This window comes from Perissodus microlepis, chromosome 19 (assembly GCF_051167445.1).
Source record: "Perissodus microlepis isolate ML-2025 ecotype Zambia chromosome 19, ASM5116744v1, whole genome shotgun sequence".
Lineage (NCBI taxonomy): Eukaryota > Metazoa > Chordata > Actinopteri > Cichliformes > Cichlidae > Perissodus > Perissodus microlepis.
In genome coordinates, this window is record NC_140479.1 from 28,151,728 (window position 1) to 28,173,822 (window position 22,095).

Consider the following 22,095-nt stretch of genomic DNA (forward strand, 5'->3'; position numbering starts at 1 on the left):
TCTACCAATCTCGATAAATCTCCTAGCATAAACCCCCTGTAATTAACGTCAAAGTACAACCCGTGCTATAAGTGGAAATAGACTCGTAGAACTGGAGGGATTTTGACTCACATTTGCACAGGAACGCACACGGCTGGAGATCGCTATTCCCCCACACTCATGAAGAAAAACATGCCTAGTGCTCCTCCGACTCGTGATACGGCAGGACCGTCGTAAAAGCATGTGACGTCATCACCGCAGCAAACAGTAAGAACAAAGTGGAACTTATCGGCAGAAATTAACGTTCCACTTATAGCGATGCGATTGAAATATAAGGAGACTTTCGGACACCAAGGGTGGAGTGGGGCGAGTGAAATAGAAATGCTGAGTTTGGTTGCACTGAAACAAGCTCAGCTCTTCATCAAGAGGGTGGGCTTTAAATTAATGATTAAAACAATGGTGCACTGGTTTTGAAAAGGAAAAAAAAAACTTCATCAACAGTTGGATGATAGGAAGACTGATAAATCTTGTGTCTGTGGGTTCAGGCCTAAGCCAGAGCCAAATTGGGGGGGTTATGCGCCAGACTGTTTCTTGGCTCAGACCAGTAACTTCCCAGAGTCTCCACTGGTTACCTCACAATGACGGCATGACCCCAGAAAGTCATCTGCCAAGAAATAGTTCAGCACCTAACAGCCTGTCAGAGTGTTGCTTTTATTTTTTTCACAATTAGACTTACCCACAATAAAAATGTGTTAATTAGTGGGCTTTAAAGCAGCTAGGAATGTAAGAAGGTGTTAAAGTGGGATTTGGCAGGTGGGGGAACCCTAAGACTGGGTGTAGCCGTGTAACGTGGTGAAAAGAACTACTTAGAAATAAGTCACATAAGTTGTTTTGTGGCCTCCAGTGATATTTTTTGTGTACATACTGTGATGATCCGACATTTTGCTGCTACTAGGATATTCACTGCTCTTTGTGGATTTAGCCAAATGAATTCATGAAAATACACTCAGATGTTTCATGATCTATATGGCTGATTTCCAACCCATAGACACAATAAAGCTAGTATGAAAGATAGACTTCAGAAAGTAAATATAAATTCATCGATCAAAATAAATTGATGTCTGCAATCGCTGATGCAACCAAGTAACAGTAACCGAGATGTAACCAGTACAACTTCGTGCATCACTGCAAACTAACAGTTCAGCTTGCACTAAACTGCCCGGTGTTTTCATGCAGCCTTTGAATAACACAAAATTTAGTGCGCTATACTTAGTTTTGCAAGATGTTTCATGAAAACATAATTTAGCGAAAAACGTGATGTAGAAAGCCGATAAATGATTTTAATAACTGTAAAGCGTATCAGGACATCACATGTAAACTTTAAATTTCAAGTTTATCAAATGTCACTTGCTGAGCAGTGCTCACCTTTGGGAAAAAAAAGTTTAAAAAAAATTAACTTATTCAACAATAACAGCCATTAACTTGCCAATCAGATTTAATTAATTACGTTAAAGCCTGAGTATTGTTATATAAATAGTAATAAAATGTTATCTGCTGTGCCAACATGTTGCTATGTAGCTATGACTAATTTGAAGGGCTTTTGGACTTATTCAGTGTTTTGTAACAAAAAGGTTACAGTAGACAAAAAATATAATTTTGTGTTATTATACATTTAGTAACCTCCTCACTGCTCAGATTTGTCTTTATCTGAGGGTCTTCTCGACAGTGACAGTGAAAGTACTTCACGCAATTCACCTCAGCCAAAGTCACTAATATATTAAGGCATTTTCTTTTATGTTGTATATGTACTGCGGAGCAGAGCTGTCAAACTCATTTTACATTGTGGACCACACACAACCCACTTTGATATGAAGGGCCAGACCAGTTCAGTTTTATTTATATAGCACTGTGATGGCAAGCCACACAGGGTAAGCTCCACACCTCAACACTAGTTGCTTCACTTTAGTTAACTTTGCAGTCGCTACTTTAAATATATTCTACTTATTGTCCAATATATTGTTTCTTCTCTTTTCCGTCACACCTTCCAATGTTTATATGGCGTGCACACATATTAACACTGCAATGTCAAAGTTCTGTTTTATGTTATATTAATATATCTTTCTTTCTTTGAGTTACCTGGGGTTTGGTTTCTCCTTCCTGGTTGGCAAAAGGTGTGGCAAAGGGCTGGAAGAGCTGAAGTACTGCTGACAGCCTAATTGGACAAAACCACATGCTTCATTGCCTGGGGGTTGTTTCAAGTTTGTTTAATTGTTTTGTATTAGTTGGTTATACTCGCCCTATGACCGCTGGGATAGGCTCCAGCGCCCCCCGCGACCCTGAAAAGGATAAGCGGAAGCGAATAGATGGATGGATGGATAGTTGGTTATATGGCAGCCATTTTTTCCCCCTTGTGTGTCATTTGGTTTAGCCAAGCCAGTATTTAAGTTACCCGTGTGTCATTTCAGGTCAGCTTGTCTTATGTTTGTTTGCGGTTTCGTTAGTTGTTATTTTGAGTTTAGCTTATTGAGTTGACCTCTTTTATTGGTCTGCCTGTTTAAGCTTTTTGGCTTTGTTGATTATCTTTCATATTTTTGGGTCAATAAAACCCCCTTCTTTTTAAATTAAACACCTGTGTCCTTTATGCCTTACTGCTTGGTCCCTGACAAGAACCAAATCACAACTGAGATATTTGAATGTATTAAAAAAGATGTTTATTTTAAACTGTAAGTTTCGGTTTTTCTGCATGATAAATAAATGCTGCTGTAATGAAAGAAATCTGTTTTCTTACTTAAGAAAAAGAAACTATGGTAGAAACTGAAAAAAGTACTTTCCTGTCACTTAATTGTTTATTACATAGTTACTTTGTTTTGGTATGAATATAGTAAAAGCTGTAAAAACTAAGGAAATACAGTTAAAAGTCCAACATTTATGCCCTCCTTTACATTTTCAAAGGCCATGCAAATATAAATGGACCAGATTTGAGTCGTTGTCGATCAGATTCTAGCCCCCAGCCCATATGTTTGACACCCCTGCTGTACAGTGTACTGTATATACATTTTGTGGTGAATGTTCATGTCTAAAATAAGAAGGTCAGTTGATGTACACACCGTCTCTATAACCCAAAAGCTCAAGCTTCAGACTGCTCTGAACACTGGTTCTCTTACTCTTGGGTTTGCATGATGATAAAGGGAGAGGACATCCCCAACATGGTCATCGGAGGGCCACAACCACCTTCTGTTCAAAGCAAGTGTTTGCAAGGAACTGCTATGGCGTGTAAATTACACAAAGCTACTCACTCTCATCAGTCGCAAAATAAAAACTGGATTTGAAGATCCATGAAGAAGTAATTTTTTTTTTTTACCATTTGTTTGAGTTTTATAAAATAAAGGATTTGCATAGAAAATGCATATGTTCAATGTCCCATCTACCACCAAAGATCAGACCCAGGAGTAGACAATTTCTCTAGTGAATACAAAGAAATGGGAAAAATCATCTAAACCACCAACTCTATAATGGAGGGCCTCTAGTATGTTCACTTTTCATCACACAAGCCCACAAAAATTCCATAAAAGCCTACCTTGTGTTCCAATCGCAGCCTGATTACTGGTTTAGCATGGACAAAAAAATGATTTCCACGTAGTTACACCAGAGAGTCTGTGGTTTGGATCAGGGCTTCTGAATGAGAGTGCAGACAAGAATGATTTTTTTTTTTTACATCACACTTGTTTGGCTTGAATAATGAGGCAGTGAGTAGTCACACTGAACCAGACAATGGTTGACAGATGCAAATTACATCATTATGCAACTTTGATTATGTGTGGTGTAGCAAGGCCAATCTCTTTGGGCTCTCTGTCCACGTGAGGCACAACAACAGTCTGGAGAGCAAGATAAACCTAATTTTCTAGTCCTCTCATAGGGAACATCAGTGCAGATCTCAGTTCGTCTGATTTAATTCATTTATTTATTCCATAAGACTGGTTTATTTCCCTGTGCTCTCACCTCCCAAAGAGACTGAGCACTAAGAGAAATCAGTCTGTAATACTACTACTAAAAAAAGGCTTTGTTGTTCTTTTGCTGCTTTTATCTGGAAATATATACGGCCTAATCCTGGTCCAGATTACAAATGTTTAAATATTCCTTGTGATTTAAAGCTAGATTGGGACTTGTTATTATTCACTTAAATGTCACTAATCTTCTTCCTAAACTGGACTTTGGGTGATTTGTTGTTGAAATTTGGGTGAACGCATTGGATACTGATATTCTTACATTATCTGAAACTTGGCTTACAATAGCAATTACTGACAAAGACGTTGCAATAACGAGCTACAATTGTTTTTTCATTGTGTTAGTGTTGCAATTTATGTAAAAAACTAATTCCATGTTATTGTCCAATCATCAGTATCTTTTAATCTTTTACTAAACAGTTTCTTTCTTTCTTTCCTGCATTTAAGCTCCAATTTTTTAAGGACCATTTTATTCCTATTGTAGGTTGTTAGAGACCCCCCTCAGCTATTATTGAGGCTTTAAATTCACTTAGTGACAAACTGTCCACTTTAGATTTTAATGAAATGGGCCCTAAATGAATGCCGGAGATTTTAAATCTGAGGCAGATTGGCTGATTTTTAGACAGCTAAGAAATCGTTCAGCCTTCTTCATTAAAAGCCAAATCAGAATTTTATCTTTCAAAAACTACTAAACATCTTAATGATCCTAAAAAAATTATAACATGTTCTTATAGGGACAAAACTACCAATGAGATGCCAGCTTTTTTTTTGTAAAAGACGGAAAAATGTGAAATTCTAAACTGCTTTAATGAGTCTTTTGTTTCTTCCAGGTCTTTGAATCTTTACATCCATATTTAAAACTGCCTAATAAACAGGAGGCTCTCTCTTTTACCACTCAAACTGAATCTTTGGACCAATCCTTCAGCTTTTCTCTTCTAAATTTCTTTGAAGACCACAGGACCTTAAATCTGTTGAATCCAAACAAATCTGCAGGGCCAGATCAGCTTGATCCTTATTTTCTTAAGTTGGTTGCAAATTTTATAGCAGAACCACTAACTTATATTTTTATTCTTAGCCTTTTGAACAATGAGATCCCTGCAATATGGAAATCTGCCTATGGTTTCCCATTGTTAAAAGGTGATCCTTCAGATGTTAATAACTACAGGTCCATATCTAAATTGTGTGTTCTAGCAAAAGTTCTAGAAAACTTTATTAGTGAACAACTAAAAGAATTTTTGGACAAAATTCGGTTCTTTACCAACATCAGTCAGGATTCAGAAAACAACACAGCACTATTACCGCTGCTATTAAACTGTTGAACGACATTAATGATGCAATGGACTGCAAAGAATACTGCGCTGCTCTTTTTCTTGACTTGTCGAAGGCCTTCGACACAGTTGACCGAGTCATTTTAGTAAACAGACTAAAAATTTTTGGTCTGTCTGTAAATGCTGTAAGTTGGTCTTCAAATTACTTGTCAGCTAGAACACAATGTGTCCACGTTGCTGGGTGTTCTTCCTCTTATTGCCCAGTATCCAAAGGAGTTCCTCAGGGCTCCATATTAGGGCCATTACTCTTTTCTCTTTATATAAATAACCTTTCTGAAAATTTATCAAACATTCCATTTCATCTTTTTGCAGATGATAGTTATCTATTCTTCATCTCCATCAGCAGCACAACTCCTTAAATTTCTGCAGTTTGGCTTTGATTTTGTTAAGTTCCCTTTAACTCAACCTAAGTAAATTTTAAATGCAGAGAAATCCAACTTCATGTTAGTTATTAACGTTTCCTGAGATTAAAACCATTTAATGGACCTAAATAGAAATGGTCACATCTTATAAGTATCTAAGTATCATTATAGATCAGAATTTGTCATTTTAAACTCGCATTGAAAGGCTTGTGTCCAAGTTGAAATTACGTTACTTTTTTAAAAATCAATGTCGTTTCTCTCTCCAAGTAAATGAAACACTTGTTTTATGCAACTTTTTTTTTTTTTACCTTTATTGGATTGTGGTGACCTGCTTTTTATGAATGCACCTGCCCACTATCTAAAAAGCTTAAATACTGTCTACCATTGTGTTTTACGTTTTATTACTGGCTCTTGAAATCCTGACCATCTCTGTAGATCTCCACTTTCTCATTGGTTGGTTTTTATCTATAAATCTCTCCTTGGGCTGGTTCCCTCTTATCTGTGTGTTTATATGTGTAAAAGCCACATCCAATATAGCCTCGCTCTCATAATGTCATACAAATGACTGTAACAAAAATCAGAAGACAACTGGGAAAAAAGCTTTTAAATATGCCGCCCCTGTTTCCAGGAATAATCTACAGAAGGAACTGAGGGAGAGGACAGAGAGAAAAACTCTTTTAGTCAGTGTGACTGTTTTTATGATCTGCTGTTGCATATTTTTTGCTCACTTGTTTCTATGGAATATTGTATTTGTTTTGAACTTATGTTGTATTTGTTGTAACTTTTGTTGCCATGATGGCCTGCTCTCTCTAGGAAATGACATTTAAATATCAATGAGACTTTCACCTGGATAAAGAAAAGGATAATAACATTTTACAACACTATAAATAAAAACTTTCTCTTAATACTTTGTCAAAAAAATTACCTAGAAATGTATTAGTACTTAGTGACGCTTAGACCAATAGACCAGTAATCAATCCCCAGAGGCCCGTAATGCACACACCATAGCGCAACATTTGAAACATAGTCATAAGATGCATTCCAGTCTAAATCATTTTAAATCTCCAAATTTGTATCTACTATCTGGCACTACCCAGCTGTGCATCAAACCCTGCTGGTTCTCACATCTCTTCTCAGGAAAGGCCATGACACAAAAACTGTTTTTTGTTTGTTTATGAAAATTGTTTATTTTGCCACACATCACATTACATACAAAAATAAAAATAAAAACAAATAAGAGGCTTTATGAAACTAAAGCCTGATGCAGGATTGTATCTAATATTTCTCACAGCGCTGGTAACAAGCTGAGTCCTGTGGTTCTACGACGTGGCAGCTTCCTCCTCGTCTTCCCTCTGCATTTGTTCTATGAGTTTCTGACGTTCGGCGGCCTGCCTCATCCTCATCATCACAATGCTTTCGTAGTCACGCTCATTGGACAGGGAAGCCTAAAGGGGCGATAACAAAAAAGTGGATATTAAAATAATGTGAAACAGAGCTACACAGACTAGTAGGACTTACAAAAACAAGATTCATAAGAAGATTTATTTATAGACCAGACAATCAGTTGATTTAGAAAATCAATTCAGCAGAGTAGTTTCAATCAGATTTCATGACAGATCAACTTTTAGTTCTACTTATGGTTCAAGCCACAAAAACCCTTGAATTTTATTTATAAGCAGCAGCTTTTTCATCAGTGAGCAGCATTCCTGTTATAAATGTATGGTGTCCAAGCTTAAACAGTGATAATCCTGATTGTATCACTGAGAGTTCTATTTTTCAGACTTGTCAAAAAAACGTATAAAGCTACAAAAAAATGTCTCTGCAGTCCTCCTCACAAGTAAGCTGAACTTGAAGTGTAAAATCTGTGGAGTGATCCTGTGATCCTGCGACAGAGTCGTAAGAAAAGCCAAACATCTTGGAATTTTAGATCATGACAACAGTCCTTCAAGGCAGCCATCCAACGTTTGGCTAATTCAGGGCTGCGGGACGGCTGGACCCTATCCTAGCTGTTACATGGGCGAGAAGAGAGGTACAGTTTGGACAGGTTGTTAGTCTAACACAGGGAAAAAAGACAGAGAGAGAGAGAGAACAAGTCACAATCAGATTCACACCAATTAGGGTCAATTTAGAATCACCACTTAACCTAACATGCATGTCCTAGGAAGCTGGAGTACGTGGCGACAACATGTAAACTCTACACAAGAAGCCTCCAGTGGAGGAAAGATGACTGTGTTAGACACGCAACATCACGTTGCTCATTCAAAGCTGACCACAGACACACACACACGCAAAAAAAACCAAAATGCAGTCAATGTCCAGTTTCTGTTTGCTTTCACAACCAGGCCTTTGAGTGCGGCGCAGTGAGGCAGATTTGGACACATGCTCTCATCTCAGTTAACATTTGCATGACGACATGGTGAACATGCATGAGACAGCAGCCCACAGAGAAACTGTGATGGGGTAATTCCACTGCCTTAGGTCATTAAACCTAAAATGTGGGCTGGAATTGGGCCTGGCAGCTGCTGGCAGGGCTTTGGCTTGTATGATGATGGCGACGGATTATCATACTGTGGGGGGAAATCAGAGAGGGCAGCCACTGGCTAATGGCTAATCAAGCAGGGTGGAACACAGCCCAAAAGGGCATGCACACCCACACACACACACACAAACATCTGTGCAATGACCAATGCCACACACCGGTCAACCAAGATCGAAACACAAGAAACAGACTGTGACGAAACGAGAAAACACTTTAAGAAAAAATTGAAATCTGACAACTTCAATTTAAAATTCACCAGGATTGTGCTTATACTGTATGTGCAACACAAACATATGCACTCATGGAGACCATCATCCCATCACTGATTAGGAAGGAAGACCACGTGTACACAAAGAAAGCCATTCTTTGAACAGATTATATCAAGGAAGTCTGCTGAGCCAAGGAAGTGTCTGTTTAACAAGACAGTGAGCTGCAGGAGAGAGTGAGCGTGTGCATTAAGGACGGGGAGTGATCTGAAGAGTGGTAAGTTTTGTCGATGCACTCACTAAGGCATCTGGAAAATATCATAGGGACTCCAGCATCCGTGTGCTGGGGAGAAAGAGGGTCTAGTGTGGAGGAAGAAGAAAAAAAGAGAGGGTCGGTGAGGGGGGACGTTACCCTCACTCCCCCCTACGCCACCCCTGGATTGAGGAAAGCTGCTATTATCATTCCAATAACGTGAGCTCAAGCCCCTGTCTGACACGTAACTATGAAATATCACGCGAACACTATTAGGTAAATAAACAACTCTTGTAACTAAAAATTAAACAAAACACAAACAAATATACAAGAAGCTGTGGAAATCCTCCTGCCTATACAGCAAATCTAACCATACTCTGCTACGCCCCCTACTGGGCACAATGCTGAAGTGCACCAGGAAAACTTTTAGAACTGGTCTGCCTTTTTCTCAGCCCAGCATGATTATGGCATCATGGGCAGACTGCACGACACTAACGATGTAGGGGAATTCTGTGCATTAACAGGTGCTTTATGGGCAGTGTGACGCATTTCTTCTCAGAATGAGGGAAGTTTCCTTGCCTCGGGTGTTAACTTACAATATACATATTTAGCCAGTGCATCACTCTGTAACTAAACACTTGGTGCGTGCATATGTGCATGTCTATGTCTGTGTGTGTCTGCAAGTGTGTGTGTGTAGGGGCGGGTGGGTGTTTGGTGCCTTAACGCCAGGATCCGGGGTGAGCGGGAAACCACAAAACACAAACAATGGGCCACTGACAGGAGGGTTCAAGGCCACCGCTGAGGTGGAATAGTAGTAAAACACACAACCACACACGCACATGCATACATATAAACAAGCTGAGGATTAGCTACGTGACATCAGCCCATGGCGAGGCCTCGAAAACGCACACCCCAGCCTGACCCCAGGCCAGTAATGACATCATGATCACCACAAGTGCTGTGAGTCAAGCAGCACACACACGCTCTTAAAAGTCCTTCCCACACATGGCAGGAGGCATGGCAGGAGCGCAGGTGGCCGCAGCACAAGTTGTCAGATCGCCAAGCGTGTGAGGACAAGTGATTGAAAAAGTGTTTGTACATTTAATAGAGACAGACAAGCGCGGACACGAGTAAAGTGAAACTACATCGATTCAAAACAGCTTCCGTTAAAATCTTGCCATTTCACACTTAACGGCTTTTAACCTTGCAACTTGACGGCTCACCAATTCAAATTTGATAAATGGATCACTCATTAACACCATAAAGCATCACATGTCTTCAACTAGACGGTTGCAGTGCCGAGGTGACTTTAAAGTCCTCCAAAGCTTAAGAATGGGTTTTTTAACAAGCCTGCTCTGTGGTCCCAGCTAAAATGTGTGCTCTGATCCACTGCGGTGAAGTTAATCAAGGAACTATTTAACTGGCGGGCGTGTGGTGGCGTAGTGTGTGTTTCTGTATTTGTGTGCGTGTCACCGAGCTGTGATTTATGAAAGGCAAATACCAGTATAGAGATCGTTTGGGCGTGTGTGTGTATGTGAAGGTACCCAAGCGCTCATGCTAACACAAACAAAGAGGCAGCCTTACTGCAGATGCATCACTGGAGCCGAGGTAAAATTCTCGTGCAGACAAAACCTAAGCTTTCTAAATGGTAGCGGATTAATCAACATTCATTACAGAAGTCAGCAGACATAAAACCCCAAAGGTTTGTTCTACTACACCGATTTTTAAAGAACAAACAAACCACAGAGGTTGAGACCCGAATGTACTTCCTGTTTTTAGCCCCTCTCATGCAATGCACAAACTTCCTTTATTTGACAGAAAAAATGATATGTCTGATCAAAGCAGCCAAATTAAACTGCAAAAAAAAAAAAAAAAAAAACATAGCTGCTGGAATGACTTGTACCAACACCAAGTCAGCTTCAATAGAGTTCAATATAATAGCTTTAAAAAAAAAAAACATGTCTGCAGCCTGGAACAGGAAAATAAATAATAAGTTTGTTGCTCAATAATGATGGAAAGACAAATGTTGGAACCTTTCATAACTGTATTGTGGGTGTTTTTTGTTTTTGTTTTTTTATATAACTTGTCCATTTGGATACTGTTGAGGCTTAAAATTAAGGGTATGGCTTTGATTTCCACATTGCCAGGTATACTGACAGCTACAGGAGCTGTCTACCAGGTCTCATCTGCAGGGGCGTATCCAGAACAGGGCATGGGGTGGCACCAGGATGCTGGTGGCCCCCCAATACCAATGTAATTGGCATAGTGTACTGCCAGTCTTACAATGTCCAACATCTTTGCATGAGAGTATTGAGAGAGCCATAAGAAATGTGACTAAGTAGATTTACTCAAATACTTTACTAAAGTACAAATTTAATATACTTGTATCTGAAGTATTTCTAACTTGGGATACTTTCTTTTTTCTACTATGTTTTGGACACTGTGCAGCACCACGTTTTAAGTAATAAACCTTTTTGTTCTTGATTTGCCTGTGCCACCCCATTTACAAAAAAAAAATCCTGGACACGACCCTGCTCACCTAAGCTACCTGAAGTCACTGAACTGGATTTCTCAACTATGTTTGTGGTGTTTATGCCATTTTTTAAAATGAAATTATCAAATAATTATTACTGCCTGCTATGGCAGAGACCAGACAAGACCTGTGTGGCTCAGTTTTGGTGACTATATTTTTAATCTGCTAATCAGCACTAATTAGTGAGCATGTGTATTTGTGCATTGCATCCTTCCAGTATATGGATGCAGGTAGCTAACGAAGTTTCATAATGTTTGATAATAATTCCAGTCTGTCATCTAAATCACTTCTGGGACTTTAAAAAATACAACGAAAGCTAAAATGCTAAAGTTGTAATTACAGGGAGTGCAGAATTATTAGACAAATGAGTATTTTGTCCACATCATCCTCTTCATGCATGTTGTCTTACTCCAAGCTGTATAGGCTCGAAAGCCTACTACCAATTAAGCATATTAGGTGATGTGCATCTCTGTAATGAGAAGGGGTGTGGTCTAATGACATCAACACCCTATATCAGGTGTGCATAATTATTAGGCAACTTCCTTTCCTTTGGCAAAATGGGTCAAAAGAAGGACTTGACAGGCTCAGAAAAGTCAAAAATAGTGAGATATCTTGCAGAGGGATGCAGCAGTCTCAAAATTGCAAAGCTTCTGAAGCGTGATCATCGAACAATCAAGCGTTTCATTCAAAATAGTCAACAGGGTCGCAAGAAGCGTGTGGAAAAACCAAGGCGCCAAATAACTGCCCATGAACTGAGAAAAGTCAAGCGTGCAGCTGCCAAGATGCCACTTGCCACCAGTTTGGCCATATTTCAGAGCTGCAACATCACTGGAGTGCCCAAAAGCACAAGGTGTGCAATACTCAGAGACATGGCCAAGGTAAGAAAGGCTGAAAGACGACCACCACTGAACAAGACACACAAGCTGAAACGTCAAGACTGGGCCAAGAAATATCTCAAGACTGATTTTTCTAAGGTTTTATGGACTGATGAAATGAGAGTGAGTCTTGATGGGCCAGATGGATGGGCCCGTGGCTGGATTGGTAAAGGGCAGAGAGCTCCAGTCCGACTCAGACGCCAGCAAGGTGGAGGTGGAGTACTGGTTTGGGCTGGTATCATCAAAGATGAGCTTGTGGGGCCTTTTGGGGTTGAGGATGGAGTCAAGCTCAACTCCCAGTCCTACTGCCAGTTTCTGGAAGACACCTTCTTCAAGCAGTGGTACAGGAAGAAGTCTGCATCCTTCAAGAAAAACATGATTTTCATGCAGGACAATGCTCCATCACACGCGTCCAAGTACTCCACAGCGTGGCTGGCAAGAAAGGGTATAAAAGAAGAAAAACTAACGACATGGCCTCCTTGTTCACCTGATCTGAACCCCATTGAGAACCTGTGGTCCATCATCAAATGTGAGATTTACAAGGAGGGAAAACAGTACACCTCTCTGAACAGTGTCTGGGAGGCTGTGGTTGCTGCTGCACGCAATGTTGATGGTGAACAGATCAAAACACTGACAGAATCCATGGATGGCAGGCTTTTGAGTGTCCTTGCAAAGAAAGGTGGCTATATTGGTCGCTGATTTGTTTTTGTTTTGTTTTTGAATGTCAGAAATGTATATTTGTGAATGTGGAGATGTTATATTGGTTTCACTGGTAAAAATAAATCATTGAAATGGGTATATATTTGTTTTTTGTTAAGTTGCCTAATAATTATGCACAGTAATAGTCACCTGCACACACAGATATCCCCCTAAAATAGCTAAAACTAAAAACAAACTAAAAACTACTTCCAAAAACATTCAGCTTTGATATTAATGAGTTTTTTGGGTTCATTGAGAACATGGTTGTTGTTCAATAATAAAATTTTGAGACTGCTGCATCCCTCTGCAAGATATCTCACTATTTTTGACTTTTCTGAGCCTGTCAAGTCCTTCTTTTGACCCATTTTGCCAAAGGAAAGGACGTTGCCTAATAATTATGCACACCTGATATAGGGTGTTGATGTCATTAGACCACACCCCTTCTCATTACAGAGATGCACATCACCTAATATGCTTAATTGGTAGTAGGCTTTCGAGCCTATACAGCTTGGAGTAAGACAACATGCATGAAGAGGATGATGTGGACAAAATACTCATTTGCCTAATAATTCTGCACTCCCTGTAATATGATAATAATAATGCTAATATAGCTTTCCCTTATTAAAAGATCTGGTAATGACTTAAAGGAAACGGAATGAAAGACAATGCAGCACCATACTGTATATTAAACATCCTCGGGTCATGTAGAATAGTGCCACGAGTCAAACCTACACTATCACATTGTGAGTGTAAGCTTCCACTAACCAGTCAAACTGCAGAATACATTCCAGTGTGCCCAGATTCATAAAGTAATACAGTATGTAGTGTAGGTTCAACAATTTTTTTAGGGCAATAAAGGTTAATAGGCAATTCTGTGTCTGACCAAATGTGAAATTTTCTGCTCCCGAGTTGGTATATGCACAAAAGTGTCATAAAGCATTATGTTACAGTGAAGCTGACCTTTGACTTGACTTGAGACATAAAATGCCATCAATCAGATATTTCTGCAAACTATGTAATAATGAATGTAAAAATTATTCCTTTATGGCCAAAAAAAACCCCAAACAAATAACTTTTTATGAGGTTGCACTGCCTTAAATTTTAAAATTGTGCTATTAATAATGACTCGAGCACACATACACGTACATGTTATGTTGTTTATATTGTATCAGTTAACAGAAACGCTTTTAAAATGGTTTATATTTTTTGGGAATAGTTAGATTTCTTTCCTTGCACTGAATAGCAGAGCATATGATTTTTCTGTGTTTTTGGCATAACGACAGTAAAAGATTCTGATTATGATGAAATTCCCTCGTGGTGCTCCTGAAATATTGTGTTTGCAAGAATGGGAAGAATATCAGGCCTCAGTGACCTTGGATGACCAAATTCTATTCACTTTATTTTTCCATTTTTCTGAGCACTTTTGACTTTGACAATCATGATACCGGCCAGACACACACACAAATGAAAAACTCAAAAACATTAAATGTCTCTGTCACTGACTGACAAACTTTGGTGTAAAACCTCAAAACGTAAATAATCCAGCTGTTTTATTGTGTTGTGACATTTGGCACCCCAGTGCATTACCTCATCAGAGAATATTTGTTTTTACCCAGCCAAGCCATCCGCTTACTGTGTTGGACCTGACGTGACTTTGTTGTGTTGATTAGAAGCTACTGTTAGCTACGTCATATGTGTTGGTGAGTGTGCGCTTGGTATTCAGTAAAGTAACACCTGGGCTTCAGTGTCAGATCTCTGTCATGTTGGAATCATGCAAGCGAGCGTCTGCACTTCCTCTTAGCAATCCCACAGCCAAGTTTCTGTTGGAAAACCTTCAGACGGCTAATCACTGAGTCATAACTTTGCAGACGAACAGTGACAACAATGCTGAAGATGATGACAAATGCATATTTAAACATTCCCACCAGAAATGATAAAAGGAAAACTACTAGAAACTGTTTATACAAAATACAGACAGGTGGGAATGACTACTTTAACAAGTCTTACAAGCTAAATAATCTGGTTAATTCATTGATGTATTGCACGCTGAATTTGATCACAGCCCAATGTCCTGTATTTGCCAATAAAACAAAAAAGCTTTTTCATATAAAAGAATAAGCCAAATCTTGCAGTAAATCTATTCTAAATGCTGGCTGTCTGAGGGCCTTGATACAGCGGAAGCTGAAGTACATACAACAAAGAGCCAAAAGAATATCCACCAAAGCCTCAGTTTGGAATCGTTGCGCCAGTCAAAGCAATATCTGGAAACACTTTTTATCCTGCAACAACAAAAGCATGCAGCATCCCAGATTTCAGGCCCGGCATAGCTGCATCAAACCACATTGCCCACTATGGTCAGGCCTTAGAAAAGAGGCTTATGCAGAAATCCAGTTCGGGCTAAACGCATAAGCCCAGAGGCTACATAGCATGAGAGCCCAACCTTGGTCAGACAGCAGGTCTTGTGAGGTCATACCCAAATACCACAGATAACACTAGCTCTTCACCCTGATTGTCTTCTAGCATGAAAGCAGTTTTGTGGTTGTAGGTGGAAGAAGGAGGGGGTTTCTCAGAAGAGGGATGTTCAAAAATGTTCTGTTTCAGCCTTGGATAAATGTTATGATAATTTCATTTGCGTGAGTAATTGTGTCTGCTCTTGCAGACTGTTCTGGTCCTGAGTTGCAGAGCAGCAGAGAGGATGAGGGCGGGATGTATGTTGTTTATTGGATCAATTTCAAAGGAGCGCTTAAAAAATACGATTTGTCCTTCACGCCCGGCATGTTTAGGGTTGGGGAGGAAGGCAAAAACAAACAAATACTGCACACAGATCTACAGCTTTCTCCAACACATGGCAATATTTCAGCATTATGAAATATATTATCTTTAAAACATCACTATGCAGGTAGATGCAACTGTTCAGAAGATAATAGTCCCAAAAAAAGGCTCACAATCAAAGTGCGTAACAGTGAGTGTTACTGAAACTTTGAGGCTTTAAACCTTTTTACGCAAACACGTTCCAGCGAGCGCACAAGCGTTTTCTGCTCTGACACAGTTTTGTGTTATCCATTACTATAGCATTCCATAGCAAAGACAACACGCTGGAGGCGTGAGAATTAGAAATGCAACAAGTGATCCCTCTTGTGAAATCCAGCGTGCCTGCTCATACATGTCTGTGTGGGATACTGAGCTTTGATTACACAGAATAGCTACAGGCCTCCACTCAGGCAGAAGAGTCTTTGGAGTGGGCTCAACTCTGCGGCATTAGACAAGTCAACAACAGACAGGAAATCAGGAAATCAGCAGAAGAGAGGGACAATAAGACAGAGATTAGGGCTGACCGGTTTCTCACTTACTAGGACTTCCTCTTTTTTTTCCCAGATAAGCACAGAATCTATAACAGTCTCACACACTCTTATTAAAACACAATCAGTTGTACATGACCAACCTCTTCAAACTTCAAACTATACGTCGCCCCTTTCCTTTCTCTCAGTCACACCATTCAGCTTTAAGAATAAGTCATGCACGGCAGTTTCTGCGTTTCTCAATGTCATGGGAATTAAACCAGGAGCTTGTGCTTTGTGCCGACTCACCCGCAGGTGATGGGTGCAGCCAATCAACCAGCAGGACTTACTGTAACACCTACGACTAAAAGGCCAACTCACTCCGCAAACAGGATGATATAATCTCCTGACTGGAGGTGGGATGACTTCAGATGTCAACTAAGAAATACCTGGATCTCTTAACAGTCTTATACTTTGACCTCACCTGGCTTATCACTTAGGGGAAGATAACGTTCATCAGCCAGACACAAAAAGATCTTTCTGCAAGGATTATCTAAAACACTCGTTGAAGCAGAGAACGGTAAGAAATGGTATATAAATACTTTCTTTAGAATTTCTTCTACGATGAGGAAAAGACTGTTGTAGCTCACATTGTTTCTGTGTCTCAAGGTGGTTCAATGAGATCTTGTCTGTAACAGCTGACAAGCCCCGTCATGTCAAAGGAAGGTTTGTGAGAGTGTGCAGGTACACACAGCCTAGCTTCCTGGCAGAGACGGGTGTGCGTGTGTGTGGGATTCAATTATCCTTGATTTTCCCAGCAAGACAGGTAAAAACTAACATCTTTTCTTTTTTTTGTCTAATTATTGTTATAGTTCTCACTAAAGTAACTGCACGGCAGGAAAAAAATCTTAACATCAGTTATTTTAATTGTGGCTAAAGTTTTCAGCAGACTGAGTCCTTATCAGTCTCCGAGATGTGTAATTAATGGAGCGTTCGGAACCATAATTTAAAATGTGTTTCTTGGCCAATGTGTTTTAATGAGCTTCTTTAGTTTTTAACTTGGCCACGAAGTGTTTCCTGAACACGATACTCATGGCTAAAATCCCAAAGACTCCTCCTTGGCCAAACTGACATGTCTGGAAAGGAATGCAGTCGAGTCCGCGTGCTCCAATCTCCCGCTGCTACTAAAGTGCCGATAAAACCTTTACAGGCCAACAAAACCTGTTTGCCGAAGTGGTTTACAAATTTACAGAGTGAGTGTTTCAAGTCACGAACACAGATCTAACTGTGGGCAAAGCTGTTGGGAGGCTTAAAAATCACAGACACAGAGGAGATTATCTAATCGGCGTGCCTGCGTTGATGAACTTTCTGTCTCGCTCACTAAAATCATTACTGGTCACGGAATGTGAAAACGCTTTCTTGTTTTGTTTTTTTCGATTCACTGTGACCAAGATGTTTTAGGTTTTGTTGGTGGAAATGAAATTTCAAGATTATATTATCCTCCAAAAGACATTAAAAACAGATTTATCCTCTAAGATAATGCCTAGAGTGCGATGCTGTTTACGGAATAGCTGTATTTGATTTTATCTTAAATAACTTTCAAATCCAGACTCGGGGCATACCTCTCACACCACAGCAAAATAAACTAATTGTATCCCAGTTATTTAGACTTCTGAGGAAATTATAAACATGTGCTCTAAAGTGAAGTTATTATCATAATTTCTGACAGAAGTTGAGAGAAAGTGAAGACAATGCACCACATACAGGATAACAATTACCACTCTGGCATTTTTTCTTATTTATTTTTTTTGTTGACTCTCTTACTGGAAGTCTTAAATGGACTAGAAGACTTCCTCTGGAAGACGTGCAGCAGACCACACCTGCATTTATCGGAAAAGAGGGGATTTGAAAAGTAAATATTTGTAAATGAAAGGTTCAAAGCATTGTTTGAACATCCCTGCGCTGCCAAATAATTGCTGCATTTCATTAAATGAAAATCAAGGCTAGCAGGTGCAATCGCTACATAATGGATGTGAATTTAAAAAAGCTAACAGACACAGTCAAATCCTTACATCTGGTTTTGAAAAACACGACAAACACAAGCACAGATCTCCTTCATATTCTAGCATGAATAAGAGAGAACCTGGATGACATGCTGCTGCGGGAAATGTGGTATCAAACTGTTATTTGTTAAAATGTTAATACTCTCTTTTTGTGTTTCGTTGCAGATGGAGTTATGCTTTTAATTATCAAAACTTCCTAACAAATTGAACAAAGAAGAAAGAGACTACAAAGACTTTTGAGGATACATTAAAAACAAAAAAGAATAAACTGAAACATTTAAGCAAATCTCAACCAGATCTGCTAGGATGCCACTCCGAGCATCGCTGCACAGAAATCCAGCCTCTGGACGCTGGTCCAGTAGGAATTCCAAGAGGAAGGAGGTTCTGTCTGTCAACATGATCAGCCTACCGCTCGCCGATTTCCGCCACATCACTCATATTGGAAACAATGCCGACAGCTTTGGAGATCTGTCTTTTCTAAAGCTGAGTCACAACCTGCTTTTACAAAGTTCCCGAAGTGAGCAGAATGTCTTTCTGGCCTGCTCACCGCCTCCAAAGCCGCCTCGTCTGAATCTGGACGAGACTGAGAGCAAAAAGACCCCTGACTTGTCTGTGGACCACCAGCACAATAACTCCCAGAAAAGGAAGAAATGCAGTTCTCTGCCCCTGCTGGACAGCGAGAAAGGAAATGTAGATGCTGAAAAAGAGGATGGGTACCAAAGAGGGAATAATACTTCTTCCAATCAGACTCATAGCTCCAGATGGGGCAGCACAGGTTCAGATGGGGATGAAGACTTTAACGAGACCTGTGACAAAACTACGGGACAACAAAAGGATGAGGACAGTGGCTTTTCATTCAGCCTCGACCTGGGTCCTTCAATCCTTGACGATGTCCTTCAGGTGATGGACAAACTGCACAAATAAACCAGAGATTAGCCAAATGTCTCGGAGAGGCTTTACTAAAGGTTTGGAATATAGAGAGCAATAAGGGCCCCATCTTGTCCAGAATCCTGATCGGAGACGAAATCATCACATTTGGATATTGTTTTGTTCATTATGTTCGGATAAATCTAAAGATATCTGCTTTTTTGGAATGCAGAATCTCAAACAATGAATAATAAACCACAGATGAACACTGTACACTTTTTTAAAGGCACAGGATATGCTCCTAGAGCACTGTGGTCCACAGCGTTTACTAAAAAGTATGCGTGATTCTGTTTGAAAAGGGGGCACATAAACAAAGTTAATGTTCTCCAAGCAATCACCCTTTGCAGAGGCAGATCCAGTGTTTAAGTTAATAATTAAACTTTGTCTCATGTTAAACTAAGAGCTTGACATTTTCAACCTTTTCACATTTCCCCTTAGCTATTTTAATTCTTCAAACCACACATCACGGCACTGACGACGGCTGTTAAGACTTAAGATTGTTGTGTTTAAGAAAAGAAACGCAACGACTGGAATCCAAGGTCCTTGGAGCTGCGATGCCTTGGCGTGCTTGCCAATCTGTTGTGTGCAGAGGGCAAATTTTACTCCGCACGCATCTGAGAGGCCCCACTCAATGGTAGACCAAGGTACCCCCCATCTCTCATTCCCAACAAGGCAGTGAAAACAAACACTTAGTCCTGCTTCCAATAAAAGCCAGCCAGTGGTGGCAGTTTGGGCTACCGACCAAGCCAGGCCACAGGTCCAAGACCTCAGAAGAAAAATGAAAAAAGAAAAAAGCCAAAGCAGGCTGTTTTCTTAGCTGCAAATCAGCGTTCAATGCTCTGGTGAGCAGTGCACGAGAAGAAAAGTGGTAAAGGGTAACTTGATACTTCCACATATACAGGGGGTGTTGAGGGAGGAGGAGGACCAGAAACATCATTACTGTAGCAAAAGTTCTGATGAGGGTTTAAACACTACCTTCTACCCAAATACACCCAACACACAAAAATGCATGCTGTATCTCACACACTGGCACACGAGCAAAGGGAAGCACGCGTGAAACACTCGTCCATACGTTTTCCTCAAACCTACAGAGGAGAGGTCGAGACAAGCCTCACTCTGTCTTTGTTGGGGAGTTACCGGGATGGGATGTGGCACAAAACCCAGAAGAAGTCAAATTCCTAAGAGCGCCACGGGTCATGGTACAAAATCTAGAAACCAAAATAAGTTCTTCAAGCAATAAATTTTGAATTCAATGCAAGTCCAAAACAGAAACAGCACTGTTTGTGGGAACATTTATATATCCGTTTCTTGTAGACTTCTGCCAATAACACATTGTGAATGTTTTTTTTCCTTCTGAAGAAAAAAATCGTTTTTTATGTATTTTTTGTGCAAAGCAAATAAAAACATCAAATACTCGTATGATGAGATTGCTTTTTTCTTTATTTTACACGTTGTTTTATGTATTTGTATCATTTTTTCTAGAGAAACTACAGCTTATATGGGACTCCGCAACACAATAATATTATGTAGAGATGGCCAAAATTAGACACGCATGGCAGAATTTCATGCACAGTAGAGGCATGAATGCTGCACTAGAGTAAAGTGGACTTTGAAGCACAGCTAAAGCACAAAGAGGTGGCTATCAATAGCTAACCAGAGTCTGTTAGTAAACTTCAGGATAAGCAGGAGAATGAGCTATTCACTGACAGAGATTTACACTGTGTTGACTGTGTTGCCCTGCTCGATGCAATAACTCCCTAAGCAATCAAAACCTTATCTATTCACAAGAGAAAGAAGAATTGTGCAATATCAGAGAGCTGCTGCATTTTATGGAAAACCACTCCTCATTAAAACATTCAGAAATAATACTTGGCATCTTATTTTTCCTGCATGCATGTGTCCTTGGTTTTCTATGAGTCTGTCATCTGTGTGAAAGTCCTGTGAAGGACACAACTTGAGCAAATGTTCAGCCACATGGCTAATGCAAGATGAAAGAGTCTGTGATGGAAGACAAATTATCTTGTCTGCTCTGCAAAAAACTGGCCAAACTGTGAAGTATCCCAATCACATCTGGTATCACTTCCCTCCATTTAAAAATCTAAACTTGCTGTCATGCAGAATACAAAAAAAAATCTTGTCATACCTCTAAAGCAGCTCGTACGAGCTGTGTTTTTTGTCGGCTACCAACTTAAACATTAAAAATACTGTATTGGCAAATAGGACAAGAGTCCTGCGCCTGTAATTGTGCTTCCCAGTGAAATCTAATGCTACATGTCTTTGTTTTGGTCTGGTTTGTTTTTTTGTATTTACACTAGGGCTGCCACAAACGATTATTTTGATAGTCGACTAGTCACCGATTATTTTTGCGATTAGTCGACTAATCAGATCATCATCCATTGGACGTAAAACGTACAGCTTATTGCACCAGCAGCATCTGCTCTTATATAACTATCATTAGCTTACAGCTTTAAGTGTTTAAGGTATGTGCTAACTAACAATAAAGACAAGATGATAGTTTATTAAATTTTAATGAAATTTGCAGATTGTTTCGGTGAAGTTTAACTCTTTGCTATCTAAAATATAACAGGACACCGGAGTAAATTCTCGAGCATCTCACACTTCTGATGATCAGCTGTCTGCTTGATGTTTATTCAGCTGTGTAAAAACTATAACTTTAATCTCAGCCAAACCGATTTACTCAGGAACAAATAAAATACAAAAAAAAAGCCAAACAATAACATTTTTAAGTTATCTAAGTGACTTATATATCATGTTTAACCTGAGTAGCGAAAGACGGCGGTGGGTTTGGAAACGATTTGCCGGGAGTCCGGTGTTCTCACGGCTCTAGTGACCTTGCCCCCGGCTCGCTATCGAGCTAGTGGGTAACAGACGTCTCCGAAAACGTCGGAGCGCTTTTGAAAATATGTGGTGTTTTGATAAACTGAGCAGATATTTGAGGTTTACACAGCTACATTCTCGCCAGAAAATATGTTAAACGTTTATTTTGTGACCCAGAAAGAATAATAAGAGTAATATTAAAACTAACTAG

The 22,095-nt window shown here is 39.8% G+C and overlaps 2 protein-coding genes across 3 annotated transcripts in view; one reads left to right on the top strand and one right to left on the bottom strand.

Annotated features, from left to right (window-relative positions):
• Positions 1-6,822: 6,822 nt before the first annotated feature.
• dnajc17 (DnaJ (Hsp40) homolog, subfamily C, member 17) overlaps positions 6,823-22,095 on the bottom strand; it is a 40,299-nt gene continuing 25,026 nt past the window's right edge. The window contains exon 11 of the mRNA XM_084915746.1: positions 6,823-7,118. Coding sequence (XP_084771872.1) covers positions 6,993-7,118 — 126 coding nt within the window. The 3' untranslated portion in view covers positions 6,823-6,992. The remainder of the gene's footprint in view (positions 7,119-22,095) is intronic.
• Positions 13,376-20,465, top strand: LOC146366252 (cdc42 effector protein 3). 2 transcript variants are annotated; one of them, XM_084915749.1, is made up of 3 exons: positions 13,376-16,636; positions 16,726-16,882; positions 18,285-20,465. In XM_084915749.1, exon 3 carries the CDS (start codon positions 18,426-18,428, stop codon positions 19,041-19,043), a length of 618 nt encoding a protein of 205 aa, XP_084771875.1. In that variant the 5' UTR covers positions 13,376-16,636; positions 16,726-16,882; positions 18,285-18,425; the 3' UTR covers positions 19,044-20,465. The 2 variants fall into 2 exon arrangements, with proteins under 2 accessions (XP_084771875.1, XP_084771874.1); XM_084915748.1 differs by having other exon boundaries at positions 13,376-16,882.

Excerpts from the sequence above, each read along its gene's own strand:
- LOC146366252 (XM_084915748.1), top strand. The coding sequence starts at position 18,426 with ATGCCACTCCGAGCATCGCTGCACAGAAATCCAGCCTCTGGACGCTGG.